The sequence below is a fragment of the Calliopsis andreniformis genome, chromosome 3 (genome assembly GCF_051401765.1).
Source record: "Calliopsis andreniformis isolate RMS-2024a chromosome 3, iyCalAndr_principal, whole genome shotgun sequence".
Taxonomy (NCBI): domain Eukaryota; kingdom Metazoa; phylum Arthropoda; class Insecta; order Hymenoptera; family Andrenidae; genus Calliopsis; species Calliopsis andreniformis.
In genome coordinates, this window is record NC_135064.1 from 1,227,379 (window position 1) to 1,250,425 (window position 23,047).

At 33.2% G+C, this 23,047-nt stretch overlaps 1 protein-coding gene across 7 annotated transcripts in view; it reads right to left on the minus strand.

Annotated features, from left to right (window-relative positions):
- The window catches only part of LOC143177589 (spondin-1), a 219,721-nt gene that overhangs the window by 128,639 nt on the left and 68,035 nt on the right, over positions 1–23,047 (minus strand). For all 7 annotated transcript variants that reach the window (XM_076375624.1, XM_076375621.1, XM_076375619.1 and 4 more), the window contains exon 3: positions 1,792–2,035. In XM_076375624.1, coding sequence (XP_076231739.1) covers positions 1,792–2,035 — 244 coding nt within the window. The remainder of the gene's footprint in view (positions 1–1,791; positions 2,036–23,047) is intronic.

Below are 23,047 nucleotides of genomic sequence, written 5' to 3' on the forward strand. Positions count from 1 at the left end.
AATATGGCTACGGATAATGTCGTTACTAATCTCTTGGCACTGGTTAATGTGAATCTTCAAGTAAGCAGTAGAGAAATTGTAAGAGAACGTGGAATCAGTCATACAACTAGGTCATTCCACGCGAAATCGGGCATGTTTTGAAGTAAGTTTTTGTAGATTGCTCAAATCTGAATATGTTGTAGTTTTTAACGATATTTAAACGTATTCCAAAGGATTTTTCAAAATTTTGAAAATTGTCGATTTTATAACTGTTTGAAGTTAAGTGTTAATTAAAAAAAAAAAAAATTATAGCTATTGAACCAGTAAGCGGATGGATATGAGCTTTACGGTGCTTATAGAAAAAACATTGAAGTTTGTAAAAAAAATTATTTCAATTAAAAGCAATTTTTTGTAACCATTTTTTTGCAATTATTTTAAACAAATGTATTTTTTTAAGATGGTGCGCGATTTTAAAAATCTGAAAAAAAGGAGAATATAGTTTGATCTTTCCCCTTGATGGACAAACTTTCAAAAATATGGAAATTTTAAAATTGGCCCTGTGAAAATTGCCGAAAGTTCACGCTGCGTCGAGTTACACCGCCGCGCTACAGCGGGCGCGACGTCACTGGCAGCTTGGAACTGGACGACTCCAGCGGGCGAACGTGCGTTATTATTTGCGATCAAGGCGGCTTGACCCGACATTATTCTACAAAGGCCATTAGAAGAAGTGAGTTACCAATATTTATTGATCGCATTAAATCTTGCAAATGCTCGAAGACAATGTAGAATAATGTCAGGTGAAGCCGCCTTGAGTCGTCCAGGTCCAAGCTGCCCGCGACGACGCGTCCGCTGCAGCGCGGCGGTGTGACTCGACACAGCGTCAACTTTCGGCAATTTCCACAGGGCCAATTTTAAAATGTCCATATTTTTGAAAGTTTGTCCAGCAAGGGGAAAGATCAAACTATATTCTCTTTTTTTTTTTAGATTTTTAAAATCGCGCACCATCTCAAAAAAATGCATTTGTTTAAAATAATTGCAAAAAAATGGTTACAAAAAAATTGTTTTTAATTGAAATAATTTTTTTTACAAACTTCAATGTTTTCTCTATAAGCACCGTAAAGCTCATATCCATCCGCTTACTAGTTCAATAGCTATAATTTTTTTTTTTAAATTAACACTTAACTTCAAACAGTTGTAAAATCGACAATTTTCAAAATTTTGAAAAATCCTTTGGAATACGTTTAAATATCGTTAAAAACTACAACATATTCAGATTTGAGCAATCTACAAAAACTTATTCCAAAACGTGCTCGATTTTGCGTGGAATGACCCTATAGTCTTTTCCATAAATTGTTCATATTTTGTTACATATATTCTTCTTATAGCAAGTAACATGGTTACACATTTACAATGAGGTTTATATGCAATTTCAGCATGAGCATGATTTATTATCATCTGTTTGTATTGAATGACACTTCCACTTGGTGCCTCAATTTACCGCAGTATATTTAATTGTACTTACTTAAGTCTGGAACGCTAAGAAATTCACATTTTACGAGTAATATTTATAGTCATATTTCTAGAAACATATCCAATCGGAAAAGATTTGAGGACAAAAACCTGTATGTTATAGAAGATAATAGTAAGTGATTAAAAAAATCGGATATTACTGTTATTTTTATCTGGATTTTTGTATAATTATCAAACTTAAAAAATATTTCTCAAACTTTTATGTATACCTATATATTTGAACTAAAAATCTAGGAAACAGGATGTTCGTTTTTCATGCTTTTTATTAAAATATCCCTTCACCTGATAAATATACAACCGCTACCTTCGGAAGGACTAGTCCAAGCCACGGAGATCTCTTCTTTTGGCACTTTTGAGGTTTCCACCACGGCATTCGGACATATTTCAGAATACCTACTCAAGGCCTCATCTTGGAGATCGAAGACACCGCTGTCCGCGGTTTCGCTTTCGTTTTCAGGGTCGCTGGATATTAAGAACCGCGTAAACTTACGTGGCATCAATCCTGTACTGTCTGCTTGCACCGTAACTAAAACAAAAATATTTCTTTCGCTATATTACCTATTGTTAAAATTTAACATACTGTCAATTAACGTTTTTCGTTTTGAAATGTTGAAGATCAAAGATGCGTTTTGAAGCGTTGAAATATATAACATTTTACGTTAATAATAATCTTAGTAATATCGTTTCTAAAGTATTCATGCATTTATTATTTCGAATGTTCAAAATGATAAAGCAATTTAGATTGAAAATACAATATCTTTGAAATTTTATACGAGTATTATGTAATTCGCTAATTTGATTCTTGGTATATCGAACATTTTCCCAAACTGTAAAAAGTTTTCAGACCCAAGCGTACACACAATGTAATCCTATTCAGTTCATTAAGTAGAGAAAATGTTTAAAAGAACTATACTGCGCAAATAAACCGTATAGTCAGGAAAAATTGTTAAAGATTTGGCATCGGTTTAACCGTGTAGAGTCACACATAAAAGCATGGGTCTACGACTGCTCTGCTATGCGACAACGTCTACCCTAAACACGAGGCCCGACACAGTACATAGTGTATGTTAGAAAATTCAAAGTCAATGAATGCTCGAGTAGGTCATGTGCTTTTCGTCAACGCGCTTTCTCTATCGACAGTCAAGTGGGGTACCTCTAGGAGTACCATAAACACAGAAGAGGGCGATACTGACGAAGGCGTCCTCATGGCTAAAAGACAGTCAAAAGATCATTCTTGTACGAGCAGCCGTCGTGACTGGCAAATACGACGAATAAAGACGAGCATCGTTTTTACTGTATAAACGCCTACAAATCCATTTCGTTTGACCGCTGATCACGCTGATCTTGATTTACCCTTACATGTGCGTACTGCGTACCCCAATCAGAAGGCTTGGCAACATGCATTTGACCCTTAAACAATATGTACTACTACACACAGCATGTATAGATGCTGTACATGTAGTGCGTGTATAGAAGAACTACGAGCTCGGCTAAGCAAAGATAACTGCCCAAGTGTGACGTCACACTGGGTAAAAGATAATCACTCAAAATGGCTGACACGGCATCAAACGCTTATACGCTATTGGACGCTACCGACCTTCGTAATTCACTTAAAGCTACGAGCATCTTGTGTGAATCCAATTTTGAAATAATTATTAATAATGGTGGGAACCATTCGAAATTATAATTCCCAAAATATACATATTTCATATTTAATCAATTCAGTATGTTTTCTTAAAGTTAAACATTTTCCCGTTCTCATTAATGTCGAACAGTAAAATAGTTTAACATGTTGGGAATATCGATGTGTCACTCTGTGACTCTGTCGAAATTACAAATATGCCATATTAGCATAGCTTATACGTCTTGCCTGTGTGTGACGTCATGCAGATGATTTTATCTTTGCCTAAAGGAAATTATCTAAAGCCGTGTCTACAAATATACACGACAAGTTGGATAAACGTCTGAATCTATCTATGATGTAACTGTCTGATGGTCATCCCCATTATTGAGGGGGGATTTTTCTCGAGATGCCCCAAAATTCAACAGCGAAGTAGGGACCGAGCAAAGTAACCATATCTGAGGTCTTGTATCGATGAGACAATATTAATGCAAGAACAATATGTTTATATTTTTTTTGTTCTTAAACGAAACCTTTATTAGCGTATTTGGAAGGCTTTCCTGATTAGAACGAAACCAAACACGATATAATTTGGATAATATTTACTTATTAATATTACTAATTGTGTACCATAAATTACAAATATAGGTTGTATAGCACACTGAAAATAATATTATATTAGGACATTTTTTCGAACAACTGTTTGATTAAGTAATTGTACAAAATTGTACAAATGCCTATGTGACAAAACGCATGTGATCAAGTGACTGCACGGATAAAAGTTTCTTTTTTATTCGCACTATATAACCCCCTACGGGATTATAAGCAACATGTACTAATTGGTGTATGTATAATACGGTTGTATATTGTATAGAGTACAGTACAAACAATACATAAATTGAGAGCAAAGAAACAAAAGTAGCGAGCGAAGCGTTAAAGCTGAATATTGTAATATAATTAAGGGGGCTCCTTCGGGGCCTACTCCGAATCGATCGAAGCGCTGTTGCGAAAAAACGGGCATTAGTGAAAACATATAATTTATACATGAGACATTTGATAATATGGCATCTAGCGTTATCTTGTTAAATTACAAATGAGAAGTGCGAAGGTATAATTGCCAAATCGCACCGTAGGAAAGTTCTGTCACGCTGTTGCCACATCAATTACAATTTTATCCATCAGTAAATCTCTACTGAATACGCCTTGAGCCGATATTTTGCTTCATACGGAATATAGAAAAGAACGGTGTGAGCGAGAAAGAAACAGTATCACGAATGAAACAATACATATGTGCCCATAATTATGAAAGTGGTCTAAGTCAATTCAAACTTTAAAAACATTTTCGTATGAGATTCACATAAAATTTCACATTTATAATAAATGTTCATTAATCAAGACTAATTATAATGTTACGTAATATAGGAATATTTTCTAATTTATTCAAATGTAATCCTTTCAATATTCCAAACTAAGAAATATACAATTTAGACCACTTTCATAATTATGGTCATATATATATACTAATATGTGAAATCCTAAAACTTATATATATAGAATAAATAATTCATTAAATTCATGCTATTCAATCATTCATTCATACTTTTTAAGAAATAAACAAACGAAATTACTTTAATTTTTTTTTATTTAAAAATAAAAATGTTATGAGTGGTATAATTGTAATCTGTGAAAAGGTATACAAAAATTAGAATTATTTAAAATAAAAATTGAAAACAAAAAAAATTAAAAGGTACCACGAGATTCGAACCAGGCACCTATAGCTTATGAGGGAATGCCTAATTCACACTCAACCATGATACTTTCGTGTAAAATTAGTGGATTAAACTATAACTTCTGGAACAATTCCAATTGTTTGTTTATAGTAAATAATAACTATTGAAGAATAATGATTTGTAAATCACCTTTACTTGCTACATTTTCATCGATCAAGAGTCACTCACACTGAACCTCTCGTACTGTTTGCAACGAGTGCAAGACGTTGCGAGTAGTCATTAGCAATGTTATGATTTATACATTTAGTGAACAATAAACAACATGTATCATAATATAATGACAAAAACATTATAGGGGTATATATTTTTCGTAAAACCACTCGTTTCAGGGCCCAATTTCGCACAAAATGCAGTTTAACTAGGAATGTTATTATTTTGTTTATAACGTAAAAATTCAAAATTCTATTTTAGCCGTATTTTGTGTTTTGGTTCATAGTATTTGCATACAAATTTGCAAAACGATTGATCAGCATGTAGTCAGTGAAAACAACGACAATATACTATTTTTTAATATATTTTTTAAATAAATTGATATTTTTAAAAAGTATTTACATAGGTGGATTCGTCGTTCAAAAATACACAATCGCCCCATGTATATCATTTTGCTACACGCACTAGTTTTGGAGATATTAAACGAAATATGTTTTCCACCCCCAAGTTTGGGGGTGGTTTTCACACCCTTTAGATGAATTACAAGCAATAAAAAAAATACATGTCGAATATTTTCGGCTATTCTACAATCCTACAAAGTTTCATCAAAATCGGAGACTTTCACCTCGCGATGTTCCCTTATTAGTAAGAATCAAAATCTCGGCTGGAGTAGGATTCGTTCAAGTTTTCCTGATGGGCAGAATTGTAATATGTACATACATATATGTGGCAACAGCGTGACGAAACTTTCAATACGTTTTGGCAACTAAGCCTTTCTTGCGTCTGTATTCGTGTATTCGATGAATACGCCATTCAGCTGTCAAATTCTAGATTACATTTACCGACTGATCTGTATTTTTATCGATGCTGATGGTAATATGACCAAATTGATTGAGATATACCATTAACGCTTCTAACGGCAAATCGTTGAACTATTTTTGTGTCAAAACGGGTGCACAACGAAAATTACGCTTTACGCCTTCAAGAAGTGTTAAATTGAGGAAAATCGCATTTCCACGATATTGTGCTAATTCAAGGAAGGGTGCTCTGGTGTGCTATGAGTGAAAAAACCATTAAATCGTGAGATATTTGCGAAAATGTCACTTCGGCAGCTATCTTGCTAGTTTACAACAGCGTCAGTTTCATGCTTACAGTTTGTAATTTTACAGTTTTCTCAACGTATAGTGTTTATTGTTGTTTAAACGGACCAGAGCACCCTGTAGTGAAGTCTACTCGTGGGTGCGATACCCGCGAAAAATTCATGTATGCAAGTGTCGAGACGTAAAGTGTAATTTGCGAAACCGTTTGTCTCTCTCGCTCATCGCGTATACGTGTATGACTTTCTTTGCTTGTGTGTGCGCACGTACACAGCTCAAAACACAAGGAGTCTGTCCCCTTAATAATTAAATCGTATAATATAAATTATATAGCTACAGAAGTAGATTATTTTTCTTTAAGTACTCAAAATTCGTTCGTAGACGTGTAACAAGCGGTTGGAATAGGAATGCGTCTATCAAGTTTGATGGAAAAAAACTCTTTTTGTAAAGTTTATTAATCATAACAGATCTGTCACTGTCATAAAGCGGACATTGCCAAATTACGTGGTTAGGATCTTGCTCACTATAACCGCACTGATATGTCAGGTCTGGAACGAGGTTAATTCTGAAAAGAGAAGAAGCCAATTGGTAGTGGTTTGCACGGAGTCTTTCTATTAATCACACAAACAAAATCTCTCAACAAGGATTAATGAGCAAACCATGGGATGGAAGCGAAGCTATGAAAGTGTTCAAAAAACTTTTTTCTCTTGAATTTAGCTTGTTTTAGTAAGGAGATCATTGTGTTCTCTTTAAACAGCTTTTCGAAGTGGTAACAAAAATCAGTAAATGGAACAAGCACGTTAGGAGAAATTTTTAAAAGAAATGCTCGTTTGGCCAGGGAATCAACTATTTCATTAAGTGAAATTTTGATGTGGATCGGAAGCCAAAAAAAGAAGAGTCTGATTTTGCCCTCCAAGTAGTCGTTAATAATATTACGAATGTCTAGAAGGATAAGATTGAGTTTTACATTAACAGAATTATTAGAGATACTACTTGTAAGGCACTTAGGTAGTCTAAATATATGTAAACATTTTTAAAAGAATGGTTGGAATCATATTCTAAGGCTCCTTTAATTGCGACACATTCACCAGAAAAATAGAAATATGTTTGTTAACTCTTAGGAGAGAAGAATACTTTAGTTCAGGGGAGAAAACTGCTGCACCAACCTTTTGCGTTTGTAAAAAATGATACTGGCCTGGGTGGTTTACTTTGGAAGCGCTTAAGAAAGAGAAAGTTAGGATCAAATGCATTTTTGAATTGAAGACTAAGATCACAATTTACTTAGATCGTCGAGAATAATGAGTTGTAACTGAACAAATATGAAACGTAGTTAATTTGAGTACTGGGAGAGTCTTTAAGTTTAAGTTAAGGTCGTCGATTTTTTATGGTACCATAAAAATCTCCAATAAGAAGACTCGGAGAGTTTATGTATTAGTTTGTATACAATAGTTTCTTTGTTAGACAAATTTTTGATTAGAAATTTATTGCATAGGAAATTAGCTCTGTCATGGAGAAGCAAGGACTTAAATTCTCTGAGAAGGATAATGGTTGGATGGCTAATTCTATAGCCCAATACTATACACAAACTAACGAACTAGATTCGTTCAATTTTACGAAGCAGAGAGTTAGATTTAAGAAAATAAAGCAGTTGTATTCAATGATAGAGCGGATAAAGTTTTTGAATAAAGTGATTAGTGTGAGTCCCTCAGCCGCCCATCTGATACCACTGACAAATTTCCACGGTGTTGAGTCTTTGGAGACATTTATTCCGAATAAAGTGAATACGTTCCTTAAAGTTAAATTCGTAATCGAAGAAGATTCCTAAAAATTTTACTTTGGAACTAAATGTAATTTTATGTTTATCAAATTAATGGAGTAAGATCCTGGTAATACGCCTTTTCTAGCAACTGAAGATTATTGCTAATATGAGAGATGACTTTTTTCATGTTTTCTTTTTTTTATCAATTAGAGGGATAGAAATCTGACTATAAATAGCGATGTCATCTGGAAATTGAGAAACCTGAATGTTGTCATCCAAATCATCAACAATATTTCGAACATATATTAAATAAAGCAAGGGATTCAGAACTTCTCCTTGAGGCAGACCCTTATAAACTTTTCTTTGTACGGAGCGACCAGGAAAAAGAACGAATGAAACATTACGTTCGTATGTAACAAAAATGAACAAAATTGATGATATTATTTGGGCAACCAATTTCAGACAATTTTTGGAGAAGAATCTCACTATTGACATTATCGAATGCTCATTTTACGTCTAGAAAACAAAAGAAGACATCCTCCTTTTTAAGGAAGGCCTCTTCGATTGTTAAAGAAAGAGCAGTGAGATTATTAGACCAAGACCTACCAGCCCTAAAGCCCGTTTGGGAAGGGGGTAGAAAACCCGACGATTCCAACCACCACTGAAATCTTATCTGTATCATTTTTTCTAAGAGTTTACAAAAGCAAGACGTCAACGAAATGGGACTCACGCTACTACTGTCTCGTTTATTTATGAAAAATGTTAAACTATCTCTCCAGGAAGGAGGAAACTTCCCGTGCAAATAGATTTCGCTGAAGAAGTCCAACAAAATGAGCTTCACATTGAGAGGAAGATTAGTAATGAAACAGTGCTCAATTTTATCGGGACCAGGAGAGGCTTTGTGACTACAACTTCCAAGGGCAAGATTAAATTCTTGAAGGTTAAAAGGAACACACAGGAATTTATTTTCGTGATCAAGATAAAGAGAGGGACAATTTGGATTCGAGGAAACTCAGCAAGAGCTAATCTTGTTGATCACTTCTTCAATTTTGGCGAAACGCTCAGAAGAGTTATCAGCATTATGCTTAATATTTTCCCATTTGTTTCTGAGTAGTCTACATTCGTTCCAAACATAGCGGGGATCTGCCTTACATCTTTTGTACTCAATATAGTCAGTTAGTTCATGGGAGAATCTTCATTATCCAACCAGGAGACAGAGTTTCTGTCATTCTTTGCATTAAAAGGTTTTATTTTTGGTGTACAGTTAATAACACATTTAATTACTCGGCTACAAAAGAAATTGTATTTTTCTACAGTTTCAAGTGCGTTGTAAGGAGAGTCTCAGGTGTCTTTGAAATATTCTTTCATACAAGAGTAATACAGAGGCTAATTCATTGTTTGGCGGAAAGACGGTGACTGTCTTTAGCATATTGAGCTACTTTATATTTAATTTTGTCAAAAAGGTCTGGGGATGAGAAAAGAATGAAAGTCAATATGCGTGAGAGTATTTGTATTTACAAGTGTAAGGTCAGAATCGGTTATATGGATTAAAGTACTCTTTCTCCATACAAGTTAATGTTGGTATAATTCCATAAGGTATGGTGTGAATTGAAATCCCCAAAAATTAGACACATAAATTCATGTTCCAGCTAGATCGATAATAGTAAAATTTCCTTTCTTAAGAGTTGAGTGTCACTAGTGGACGTTGAAAGTTCAGAGTCGGAATTAGGATCCATGGATGAGGAGTATTCTTCTTTTGAGTCATAATCTTGGGCCCAATTCGAGTGGCGTTCCAGTGTTTCAATAATTCTGGAAAATCTATTTTTGATAGACCTGTCACTCAGGCAGGAGTTTGTATTCAGTGTCCATAAATGAGATGTTGATGTCAGATACAGAAGATATCGGGTGATTGTTTTTAGCGACGGTGTTTTCTCCCTTAACTAGTGTTTGGTCAACTTAAATGGACAAAGTGGAGTTGTCATTTTTCTGGCTTGGGGAGCTCTCGGAAGTAGGACATTTCTTTGCTAAGTGGCCCTCCTTTTTGCATAAAAAGAAGATAAGAGTATCAGTGGAAATAAAAACTCAGTAAGTCGTATCATTATAATTAACTTACAGATTTTCTGGAAATTTGTCAAGATCGTCTGAATGAATGTACAGTTGCCTTCGAAAGCTTAAGATGTAAAGCCCACTTCGGTGAAACCGGTTTTGATAAAAGAGAGAGGCGAAAATGTTTTGATTCCTATCTTTTTGAAAATATCCTCTAATTCCGAGTGTGGAATTACAGGACACACGTTAGATAAAATTACGCGTTTGGCTGTCATTAAAAGAGGCCTAATCGTAAGATAACGACCTTTCACGTTTACATTTACTTTGTCTGCCATGATTTTGTCAACAAGGGCTTTAGAAGACAAGTAGAGATAGATTCTATTGTTAACAATGCGTGAAGTAAATCTTGTATTATCAGGACTGATAACTTGACCAACAGCTATACAATTAGACTAAATACCTTTACTTGTATTCATCTTTAGGCACAAAGAGAGGTCCTTGTACACAGGAACGAACTCTCCCTTAAATATGCGGAATATGTTACATTCGACGTGCCCGAATAAATCGAGCTGAACACAGGGATCCGTTTCGAATACACCAAGTGTAAATGCAAATATAACTCACACGCACAATGCAGCATCTCGCGGAACGATTTGTCGCTATGAGCGTCAATACGCGACTGATATGGATAAAAAAATTCATACCCTTAAAAATAAGGAAATTATACCAGGCAGTTACAATTGTTTAGAATCTAGAAGCAGGCAGTTACAATTGACTAGAATCTAAAAGCTGGCAGTTACGAAATGCGGTTGCCGAAAAGACCAGATGTGCCAAACGAAGGACACATTTCTTTACATCGATGCTCGATGGTAAGGTAAAATATTGTAACTCGATCTCAGCTCGTATGTCGGAGAGACCACACTAATATAAAGATGAAACTTCTGTAATTTTGGTTATTTTACAATAGAACATTCACAGGCGTATTTCTAAGGGTTTTCTAATTAAAATAAGACCAAACACAATATACTTTGGATTATATTTCCTCATTTACTAGGTGAAAAGAAAAGTTATTATCACTCGTTAAATACACAAATGTAATCCAAATTATTTCGTGTTTGGTCTTGTTTTCAACACAAGAACCTCAATAATATGATTGTTATTATTCGATATAATAATATTATAAATCCATTAGGTTTTTAATAATTAAATTCTACAAGTAAAAACAACTTAAATGTTTATAAGCATACTACTCTATTATCATCAGGTTAACGACTCTAAATAAACATAGTAACAAAGCTTTTAGAAAATTTTGTTAAGTTTTTAGGTTTTAAGTTCTGCATTTTACATGTTTATTTTTTAAAAACCTTTTCTAAGAATAGCAATAAAAATTTGTAGTCAGAAAATGGAAATACATTTTCCAATTTTTGTAATAAACATTTTTCTTTGTTTAATTTAAGAAACTTCTGAATATTAGAATCTGTCTATTCCTATAAATGTAACGTACAATTTGAAAAGTAAAAAAAAATCAGTTTATTAAAGGTACAGTTTTTGAAATTTTTCATTTCATCGTGACTTTAAACAGAAGCGTCTTGCAGACTTAAGAATTTTTTCTTCGGCTCGTGCGTATGTGTCAGGGACGTAAGACGCACGTAATAAAGCATTTACGGCTTCCAGTATTATGGGTCTTCGCAAACTGCGTCTGCCGTGAATATTCAGTTCCCACTTAAATACTGCTGATGAACATTTTCACACAGAAAATCGAATTCGTATTCGCTGAATTGTAGTTCACTCATGTTTTCGTCTCGTTTATTCCGGCTGTGTTTAAATTATTTTTGCTCAGTAAAAGGTAAATAAATAAATTTAGAATATCATTGGTGTTTTTATACTGAATATTTTTAAAAGAGAAAATAAAAAAGCATATACGTCATGCTATTTCTGTTTTTATGCGTGTAGAATTTTTAGTATTGTACAGTTTTAATATTTTTAACGCTTTTGTAGCAATTCTTACTTAGGTCAATTCTACAAATATTTTTGATAGATTTTAATCTGTGGGGACAATCGTGAAAAAATGAATTTACAGTTTGCCACTTTTAGCATACAAATTTCACTATAATGGAGATAGAATATCAATTCTTTGAAAACCGTTTCACATTGATCGTTTGGTACAATGGAGATTAATCGAGCATTCTGATAGCGGTTTTGTATGGTTTTGTTTCATAGGAGCAAACACTAACTTCGCTACATTTTGCACATCGTGTTTCTTCTATATTGAATAATTGGTGTTAACATATTTGGAGTTAAAATTGCATAAACGCAACACTATTAAAAAACATAAATGTATCCGTTCTATACATTGTACACTTTATACATATATTATTTTATTGAAAAAAATAGATTATAATAATAAACACTATGTAGACGCTTACTAAATGAAGAAGATCCACAAAAAAGTTTAGGATTTACAAAAAATTGGTGTAAACAGTAAATATTATGAATATTTCAATTATTTCAATTTTCAATACTTTGTAGAATCTTAACAAAAAAGAAAAAAAAAAGTAAGGAAAAGTATATTAAATTAGTCTTTGGGATCCCCCTTTCATAACATTCATAATTTCCAGATTAAGGATAGCATATACTAAAATCACACAATAAAATATGACCCCCCTTAGTGCAATAACTGCTACTTTGAAATCCCAGTTAAACATATCATAATAGGCTGTCTAGTACATAAAAACATACGTGAAGAAGAAAACCTATTAATATAAAAGAATTCACAATAAAAGAATGCCTGCCAGACAAAAAGGGAAGTAGAAAAAAATCGTAAGTTAATCGGAAGTAGAAAAATCTAAATAATATTATATTTGTGTATGATACATCGAAACTATGCAATTTAACTTATCTGGTCGCTAGCGATTGTTAGTTGTTACGACATTCAATTAATAAATTTAAAAAAAAAAACAGATATATTGCATCTACACATATTATTCTACACTAGATATAAAGTTATTTCTTCATGAAACACACACACGCATAATGTACGTAATTTCATTACCTATATAAAATTGCATACTATAAACGACTTTTCCAGAGTTATAATTTGTCGCGTGGAAAAAAAGTGGCATCTCTAACAGAAGTTCTAAGAACTTTTTAATATTCGCAGTATCAGCGCTAACCTTGTTATCTCAATTTCCGAGAGCGTCACAGTTAATAGCGCAAGCAGCGAATTAATTATTTAACTTACTCGCAGCGGTTTAATGGAAATCTCTGTCAGCTAAATGTGACCAAGTTGAAATTTAACCAAAAAATAGGAAATAAATTTTGTTAAATTATCTTTTTTTACGAAGTTTGTGAAGAATAACGAGCTTTACCTGTTACTTGTTGATATTAAATAATAACATATTTAAGTTTCAATCGTTGATAATGTTTAAAAGTTGTATGCCTTATTTTGGTTTTCTAATTTGCAACACATTAATTTTTATGTAATTTTCTTGTATTAATATTATCTGAATATTAGTGAATATTCAGGAACTTATTCAAGGAATTCATTACTGTTAATTAATTAATGCAGATTCAAAGGTCGACTGTTTCGGTGTTAGATACAATATCTCTTAAACATATTAAATATAAAAACAATTAGTTCAGAACCTAATATTTTAAAGCATTTAAAGAGCAATGTACACGTTATTTACTGATTACAAGACACAAAAATATGACATTTGCAAAGTTGTTTAGATAAAAATACCTCTCATACAAACAGGTAATGCAAAAAAGCTTTAAAGGAACTTTTGAGTAGACACTAAGTAATTTTAATATTTTCTCATAAAATACAATAAATAGGACGAATAAATCACTTCATAAAACTGTATTTTTCATTTGGGAGAAGTAACTGTCACATCTGTTTATGTATTAATTCTTAATCTTATTTTCTAAAGAAAAACCCCTATACCGCCCATGATCATCAAATGTTACTAACCAGTTTACTCTCCATAACACAATTTCAAGTAGTATGGTCCAACGAATTAGGCATGAAACCGCATTGAACAAGATTTTTCAAAGCATAATCGTGAAATTGACGAAGTTACGTTTCTTTCTTTTCGTTTTTGTGTGCGCTGGCGTGGGAAACACGATACCCCAACGAAGGCTTCAGTTAACTCTGTTTTGCCCGCTTTTTTTCTCAGTTAATTCTTCTAATTCAGGGTTATGGGAATAGTCGTGGGAGGTCATGAGTCATTGTTTGCTGACGCAACTTTAAGTTTCAACGAATATATTGGCGGTAACTATTTACAGCAGTGTACACTTCATCGATTTCGATGATTTTTGGATATATTATAGAGTTATAAAGAACAAGACTTTGAACAACTTTTTATACATATAACCACTGCTCGGCCTTAGTTTCTGAGATGTTCGCAAAATACTAATGCTACTATTCCATTGAATTTTGCTTATACAAAATTTACTTTATTGTTACTACGTACACGTCCATGACAACATATGAATCGGTATGCGACGACCGCTTTTCTGTTGTTTTTATAAGCGTAGCACAGGTTTTTATTTGCATTAATGTGCAAAGTTAATTTAAACCATTAACTTTTTGAAGTTATTATTTTTATGTACTATTCAAGTAAGTTTCACATCGAAATCTTAATATATTTATATTTGTCGAATAAAATAACATAATATGCATCGTCCTACGGAGGTATACTGACTCAGCTGTCCGCCATTCATTCTGTGCGATGCGTATTTTCCGTTTTACCCAATAGAATTCGGTACTCTATGGAGTTACTAAACAACGATATTGGTCAGGCATTTTTAGACAGAGTATGAAGAAGAGTCGACAAAGACAACGAATAGGCGAGACTCCATCACTCAGCTGTCGAAGGATATTGGGTAAGACGCAAAGAGTAGAGAAATGTACCGCGTGGGAGAAGTACCAGAAATGAGCCAGGAACGCGACAACATCGCAAAGAAGCCGCTCTCAAGTCAGGTCTCTTCTTTCGAAAATCAAACTATAACTCATACGCTGCCACAGATGTGTACGTATAAGTAAAATTCAATGTAACAGTAGCAACGATTTTTTGCAAATACCTCAGAAACTAATTCTAAGACCGAACAACGGTGATATATAAATATACAATCTACCTGTAGTTTGTAAACCTGTGTCACTGGGTCACTGTACCGATCCTGGTCATCGACCGTCGAAATGGTTTTTCTCTTGTTCTTCGGGTACGGAAAAGACTTTCTCTTCTTCGCGAACCCTTTTGGACGGATGCACGATGTGTCTGTTTTCTGTCTCGAAGCATTGGATACGTAGGCAATAAAAGAGTGGAGCGAGCGCTTTTGTAAAATTGCTTGATGGTCTGTTCGTTGTGCACTTCTGTAAAGCACGTGTTTTCTTGGCGAATACTGATTTTTTGAAGTTAACTTATAATAGAACGATAGGAAACTACGTGGGGGTAAAAGGAGTTTCTTTGGAAAAATTCTAACCTACCATAAACCATTTCGACGGTCGATGACCAGGATCGGTACAGTGACACAGGTTTACAAACTACAGATGAATTGCATTTAATTCATTAATGATTATAATTTTTTAAATCGAGCGCAGACTACTTTCAACGTTTTTATATTCAACGTTAATTCTCTAATTATTCTCCAATTCTCCGTTCATTTCTTTGTTGCATTGCTTTTTGGTTTATACGTTATGCGAATAGGAAATTTACGTATTCCTTGCCCTCTCACATCAAGTAATTATTATTCTTGATTTTCCTTGAACAAGAAACGGTGTATTCGTGTTTTTACGTTGCATGTAGTTTTTCTCGATTTTAATTCATTATTCACTTCAAGTGATAAAAAAAAGTACTCGGTATTATTTGTTACGTCGCTTTCAGTTTTCATTCTAATGCTATTTCCTTCGATGCATGCCGACTTTCTTGTTCGGAGTACAATTGTAGCACCTAGCGCGTACCCAACACTACCGCAACCGCTCGGGCGACAAACTCGCGCTCTTATTGGCCGGTGTTTTTCGTTAATAACTCGTTAACGAAGCCTCATCTAACATTTTCGGTAAAGAAAAAGTTGTTACAAATCACTCCATTCAAGGAACTGCAACATTTTTGTTACACCCTGTATAGAAAGAACACCCTGTATTGTTCACAATATTGATTTCTACAACATATTTCAATTACGTACATCAAAATCGGTGAGGTTTGTCCTGTTGTAAATAATTTCCCAGATATAAAATAAGAACAGAAATGAAAAATTATACTTTAAACGAAATTTAATGAAACGACAATCAAATGACTTAATGACATTAAGAAATTAAGGAACTATTAGGAATTAATTATGAATGTTAATTAATAATTAGGAACATTACAATAGATATGAATAACATATTCAGCTAAAAATAATGTATTGTATGTATAACAAAATTCATTTTGTAACTTTTGTATAAGTTTAGTCGTACAGCAACATACAAGTGATAAGAGATAGCAAAATGAGATGGGATTGTTGGTTTATGCCATATTTCATAATAATATCAATGGAAACGTGTAATAAATTTCAATAAAAAATTATTTCTGATAGTTTATTATACCTTCTTCTAGTAATATCGAATTAAAATTTGAAATACTTTATTTACAATTAGAAAAAAGAATTGTTTAGAAAAAATAATACTTTTGAGGTTAAGATACCTAAAGTATTTCAAAAGAGTCTAAGGTTATGGATCCCTCTACTACAATAAGTTCCTTTATATGTACACTGAAATCAAGCAAAAGAAAGAATTATCGGTTAAAGGGGGAATTTCTTTTCAGCTTGGTTAAAAATCGATTTCTTAATGAAATTAAACTATATAGTAAACTCTTTTCAGTCTTTCTGTATGTTTTTATTATATATTCGAGTAATTATAATATTTATGTAGAGAAGATTCTATTATACATTCCGACTATATTTCTCTTCAACCACCAAGTCCCTTTCTTGGTTGGTCTAATGTGTCTCTTTCAGATCATGTAAAATAGTGGCGAAATTTGACGCGAAATAATAAAAAAATACAAATATTCTAGAAAATAGCGACTTGTTAAACCCAAATAATGGCTTTTATTCTGAAAAATGACCCAATTTTTTGTAATAAAAAATGAGTACCAACGTGTCAATTTTCTCCTTCGTCAAACAATAGAGGGATATTTTCTCAAGATACTAAAAATTTCAAGTCAATCAATTGAATATTTTTTTTTAAAGCACGCCAACCAGCGGAAAAGGGACATGGTGATCGAAGTAAAATATAGGTAGAATGTGTAATAGAATCTTTGTTAAAAATCTTGAAGAAACCAATTTTTTACCAACAGAAAAAGAAATTCCCCACTTAAGAAATACATATAGAGCCGTTCGTCGGTGAAACTGCAAACCGATCCAGTGAAGCTTCGAAGCTGAAGAATTCAATACAGCGTCTCGTGAATTTAGTTGTCACGCCAGTTGATCGCCTCTCCGTTTACGTGTTTAGAAACCTTTCGAACGTAAATCGCAGAGATTTGTGTCCGCGCGACGAGACTTAATCGAATTTCAGATAATACCAGTTCTTGCCTTTTTTTATTTTTTTATGTAGTCTTCCTTCTTTTCTAGCTAAATTGGAAAATGTATTAGTTTTTTAATTCTTCGCAATACTTTTTTAATATATTTGAAAGGTGATCAATGTTGACAACCCAGATGTGTACTTAAGTCTGTCAATCTTTTAGAGGGATTATTATAACCGACATTTATTTTACATTCTTTGACAGTTCTGTATTTTTTTAAATGTTTTTTCTTTTGTAAGTAGTTTGAGCATAGTCTAGTTGGTCTATCCAAACTACGTTCAAATCTTCAAGTATAGGTAATTACAATACTCGGTGGAAACCATTGAAAAAGTATTGTTTTGCAATTAAACGCGAAAATATTCCGGTATATTTCGATTTATATAAAACTCATGTTTAATTAAGTGGTGTCTCGTTTTACAGTGGTAATAAAAAAAATTTAACATTTATATTATTTGACAAGCGTAAAATAAATGCATTTCTATCTAAGCATTATGTGGTGTCTTACTAGTATTGCTTTTGTATTAGAAAATTTTCTAACATCATGCATCATGGGAGGTGGCAACCAGCGATGTACAATACTCCCGGGATATAGGCTCGCCAGATCTCCCGGGATAAACACTCATCGAATTAATGAATGAGCGCGATACTCCTTTGTAAACAGTCGAAGACTGGTATTTAGAAGATTAAGGAGGTATTTAACGACCAAGATTAAAAATGAAAAGTTAAAGTTTTTAATTTTTGGTTTTATTTTTATGAAAATATTTGTATTATATTGCTGATTTTTCTGATGAAAATATGATCAAACACTACATGATTCGAATAATTTCCAAATAAGTATTTTAACAACTTTCATTTTATTTCATTATCGATTCTAATAAAACACAAGAAATAATTTTCTGATCATGCAAGTAACTAATATATCAATAAACCGACGCTAAACGCACCCGGACCGGAGTCCGAGCCACGAGTCTATGCCACGAGAAAGAATGAGAGCGAATAAGAAAGAAAGAATAAGCCAATCTTAAATGTACGGGGTCCGAGGTCCGAGTTCGAGAGCTTATACCACAGGAAAAAGTGAAAGAGAATCAGGGGGAGTGAGTAGGTACGATTGAAGCGATACTAAACAACGAAGCCCCAATCCCTCTCACTCCTCATGGCACAGGCTCGTTGCTCAAGCTTCGGACCGCGTGCATTAGGATCGGTTCATTCTTTCTCAGTCGCTCTCAGCTTTTCCCTACACTATCTTTCCCTTTGACTGCGATTCATTCTATCTCACTCACTCTCATCATTTCTCAAAACTATCTTTATCCTCGATCATGGAGGGTCGACGTTATCGTTTAAAGTCTAAACAAACCATTCACTCGAAGTCAAATGAACTGCGAGTTTAGCATCTCACCCGGGATAAACGCCCGCGAGCGTTCCCGAGCAGCCAGCCTATATCCCGGGAGTACTGTACTTGTAACGCAACAGTATTCCTGTTATTAATTACTTCTGAAACATTGTCGTAAGTCTGTACAGATAATTAAATGATGACATTACGTGTCAAAATAGGACGAAACTCAAGAATGACGAAATTACGTTTCAGATCTTTTTTTAAGGTTATTACTTGTTGTAAAAACGTCTAAAATTCGTCTGATTTAATTATTCTACTATTGACGTGCTTATAAAAAGTCACGTCAGACACAAACTTATAAGTAGAATAAGTCTTAAGTCAGGCACATTTCATGCGTATTTTAGACATTATCTTGATAGTTAATAACTCCGAAACGGAGCCTTAAACGCAATTTGGTGTGTTTATGTATATTTTTGTCTTATGTCCAAAATAAACTTCTCCCCAGATTTATAATATTTTATGAGTATCTACATCCACCTATAGGTTGTCCACGCTTTGTATAGTTTTTAACATTACAGATTTTTAGAGTTTTATCATTGACTTGTATATTTAAAGAGAGAGACCGCCCTGAAGCATTAAAAAATAAATAACATTATCAGAAATTTGTTCATAGGAACTACTGAATGAAAAATTTAATTTTTCTTTTTAAGACAATATAAATGTAGGTATCACTTTTATTTTTCACTGTGTTTGAAAGTAAAAATATTACAAAATGACAGAATTATTCCCTATTTTCTCCGGGTAGAACATCGATTTCACTCCATCACACTCGACAAGAATTAAGAGGCCTGAAATGAGAAACTTTTGCTAATTCATAAGCTGGAAACTAGTATCTACAGTGTAGCACGCGATTTTTTTGATATTTCAATTATTTGATTCTTTATAGACAACAATTTTTAAAATTTTGTTTAAAGGAAAGATCATTACTTTTACCTTCAAACTGCAATCATTTCCACAATTATTTATATTTTTTTAAAAATCATATGCTACATTGTAGGTAATATTTTCGAGTTTATGCATTAACAGAAGTTTTTTATTTCAATCCTCCAGGTCTTATATGTATCTTGTACACGGGGCCAACAATTGATGTTCAATTATTAGAGATTTCAGGAACAGCAATTATCTTCTTCATTTTGTTATGTTTTTACTTTTAAAAAACTGAAAAGTAGAACTGGAACTTACCTACATTTATATCTTTTCAGCAGAACTATCTATGAAAAAGATTCTAAAAAGTTACTTACTTTTTGACGCCGCAGGGTGGTGTTTCTCATTATTAGTCCTAAATCGTCTATGATATCGTTATACTTAGTGATACTGTATTTTGTAGAAAATGAGTTTAATCAATACCATTGCTCCTTCGAACTAATTTCGGTTTACTCTATTAGAATTCAAAAGAAATGTAGTATTTATTGTGTTAGAAAATGTCTAATGTATTAGAGATTGTAACTTTTATTTTTCGGAAACCGCTGTAAAAGTAATCGATACAAAAAATATTCCATACATCAGAAAAGAATACGTAAATGAATAATAAGTTAGATGTATAAACGTAATAAAACATAAATTACATATTATGTAAATTATGAAAAGTATTGTTACGACGATTTAATTGTACGTAGTTCCCCTTGATAACCATAAAACGTAATGGAAGGAACGTTTCTTGCCGCTTAACTGTAACTAAAGTTTAATTGACTAGGTGAAGCTTTTCCAGTAAAGGTGTCTCGACAGTGTGTAATTAGATTTGGTCGTGGCAATTATATCACCAGCGAGCTTTCACCATTATTTGTACCTTGCCACTGTGATTTACGAGAACCGGCGAGGGTGACGCAGAAATAAAAAAACACTCGCGTAGAGGTTTTTCAAAACATAAAATTTCTAGTACTTTAATATAAGCACATAAATACTATGTAAGATTGTTTATTATACTAACATTTTAACGAAGAAAAAATATTACCAAAAATGTCATTTATAAGAACAGTTTGCAATTGTACATAAAAGGGTACACCTGACTAATTTTGATAAAATTAAAATATATTATAAAAATCGACACTGTGAACAACTTTTTCCTATACATATAACCGCTCAGTCTTAGTTTCCGAGATATTTGCAAAGAACTGTTGCTACTATCCACATTGAATTTTGCTTCTACGTACGCATCTGTAGCAGTGTATGAGTTAATATGAGACAGCGACTTTTCTGCTGTTTCTATAAACATATATAAGAAAATATAAATTTTCGAAAATATTCGAAAGCCATGGACGTTAGTTTGGTACTCCACTATGGCAACGATGACCGGTCGTTCCACCGTAGCAGCGACAGTCAAGCCCTTTTTGGAAAAAACCTGAGGAAAACCCACGGCAGGACACAAGCTAGCAATAGCGGCACGCAAGAGGAACACTAGAACGCTTGTCGTTAGGACGCGTCACTCTTGTGCAACCTTTCATACATCACGGTTCATCGAAGAAATCCTTCACGAAATTGTATTTTGCATACATTTTGTAAAAATATTCGAATACATTGGAAAACCTTCCAACTAGTACTTTCTTTGATCTGGACATATGTACGTAAAAACAAGATCTGAATCTCTAAATGCCATTATTAATTAAATTAAAAATAAAACTATAATCAGCTATTCTTTTAAGTTGATCTTATTTAATATTTCATAGTAATTGTGATCCAATATAGACACTGGACAACCCAGTTTATACGCACAGAACCGAAGAAACTAATGCTGCCATATAATTGAAGCGTATTCCAATAAGGGGCGAACTAGGATAGTATATAGCAATTTGAAAGTATGGATTGAATGAAAATCAGTAAAAGAACGCAGAATGAAGCCAAGAGCTTTAGAAGTAGAATTAATAATATCAGAAATGTGGTTAAAGGAGTCTAAGATAGAAGAAAAATGAACTCCTAAGTTCTTTCTACATTTGTTATTGACAAGAGAATTTGGTTATTGAGACAGTGAGGATAAATAAGAAGTTCAGAAGGACGGGAGGATCTCATAACATGACAGTTTTCGATATTGAGTTTCATGTCATTTCTATGACACCATTCGCTGAAACGAATAAGGTCAGCTTGTAACCTAAAAGCATCATCATGGGAGGCGGTGCTGGTGAAGATTTTAATATCATCTACAAAAAGGAGGTATTCACAAGATTGAAAAACAGTAGTTATTGCGGACGCATACTATTTGAAAACGATCAGTAAGATCATTTTTGCACTCCAACGCCGAGAGCTTATCAATTAAGAAAGAATGGTTAACCGTGTCAAAGGTTTTATGCAAATCCGTAAATATTGAGAGAATTTGTCACCTTTTTTGAAAATGGGTGTACCAAATTTATCTTCGAAAGTATCGGAAAATGACCCATTTTTAGTAACTTGTTAAATATTATCCATAGTGATCGAGATAAAATAAATCAGCACATTTCGTAAATCAAAGAAAGGATCCCGTTGATGCCAGGTCCTTTACTGATATCGAGTTTATTTAACTTCAAGTATATTAACTTCAAGTTAAATAAATAAATAAATAAATAAATATAAATATAAATATATATATATATATATATATATATAGTATATATATATCAATATCAATATTAACCTCAAAACTGCAGGTGTTACCTCCATTTTTTGAAATATTGCAACTGGTTGCGGTTTTACTGTCAGAAAAACTGTCGTTAAGCCAAGTTTCAGTTAGGATCAAGACGTCGGGTTAAAGTGAAGAACAAGTAACCTCATACTAAAGATAATGTAACTTAGTACGTAAACCTCTAACATTTTGGTAATATATAGGTAGATTACGCGTTAGTTTTTTGAATTTTGACGGTTTAACGTAACAATTTTAGGGGTACCGTTGATATACCTAATAGTCTTGTTATTATTTTTCATACGCAATTTTATACGTAGTTTGTTTAAACAGGTACGTTGCTTCTCTGTAAAGTTTTGAGAAATTTTAGTTGATCCGTAATATTTTCTTTTATTTTTCAGAATTTTAGTAGGGGTGCTTGGTAAATTAAAGGGGCCCATAGGGAACGAGGTTTACAGGAATTTTTTTTCACCAGTCTCTTGGTGGAGAAATTGCCTATGGCTTCGATAAATTCTGTTTCGCGTAATATAGTAT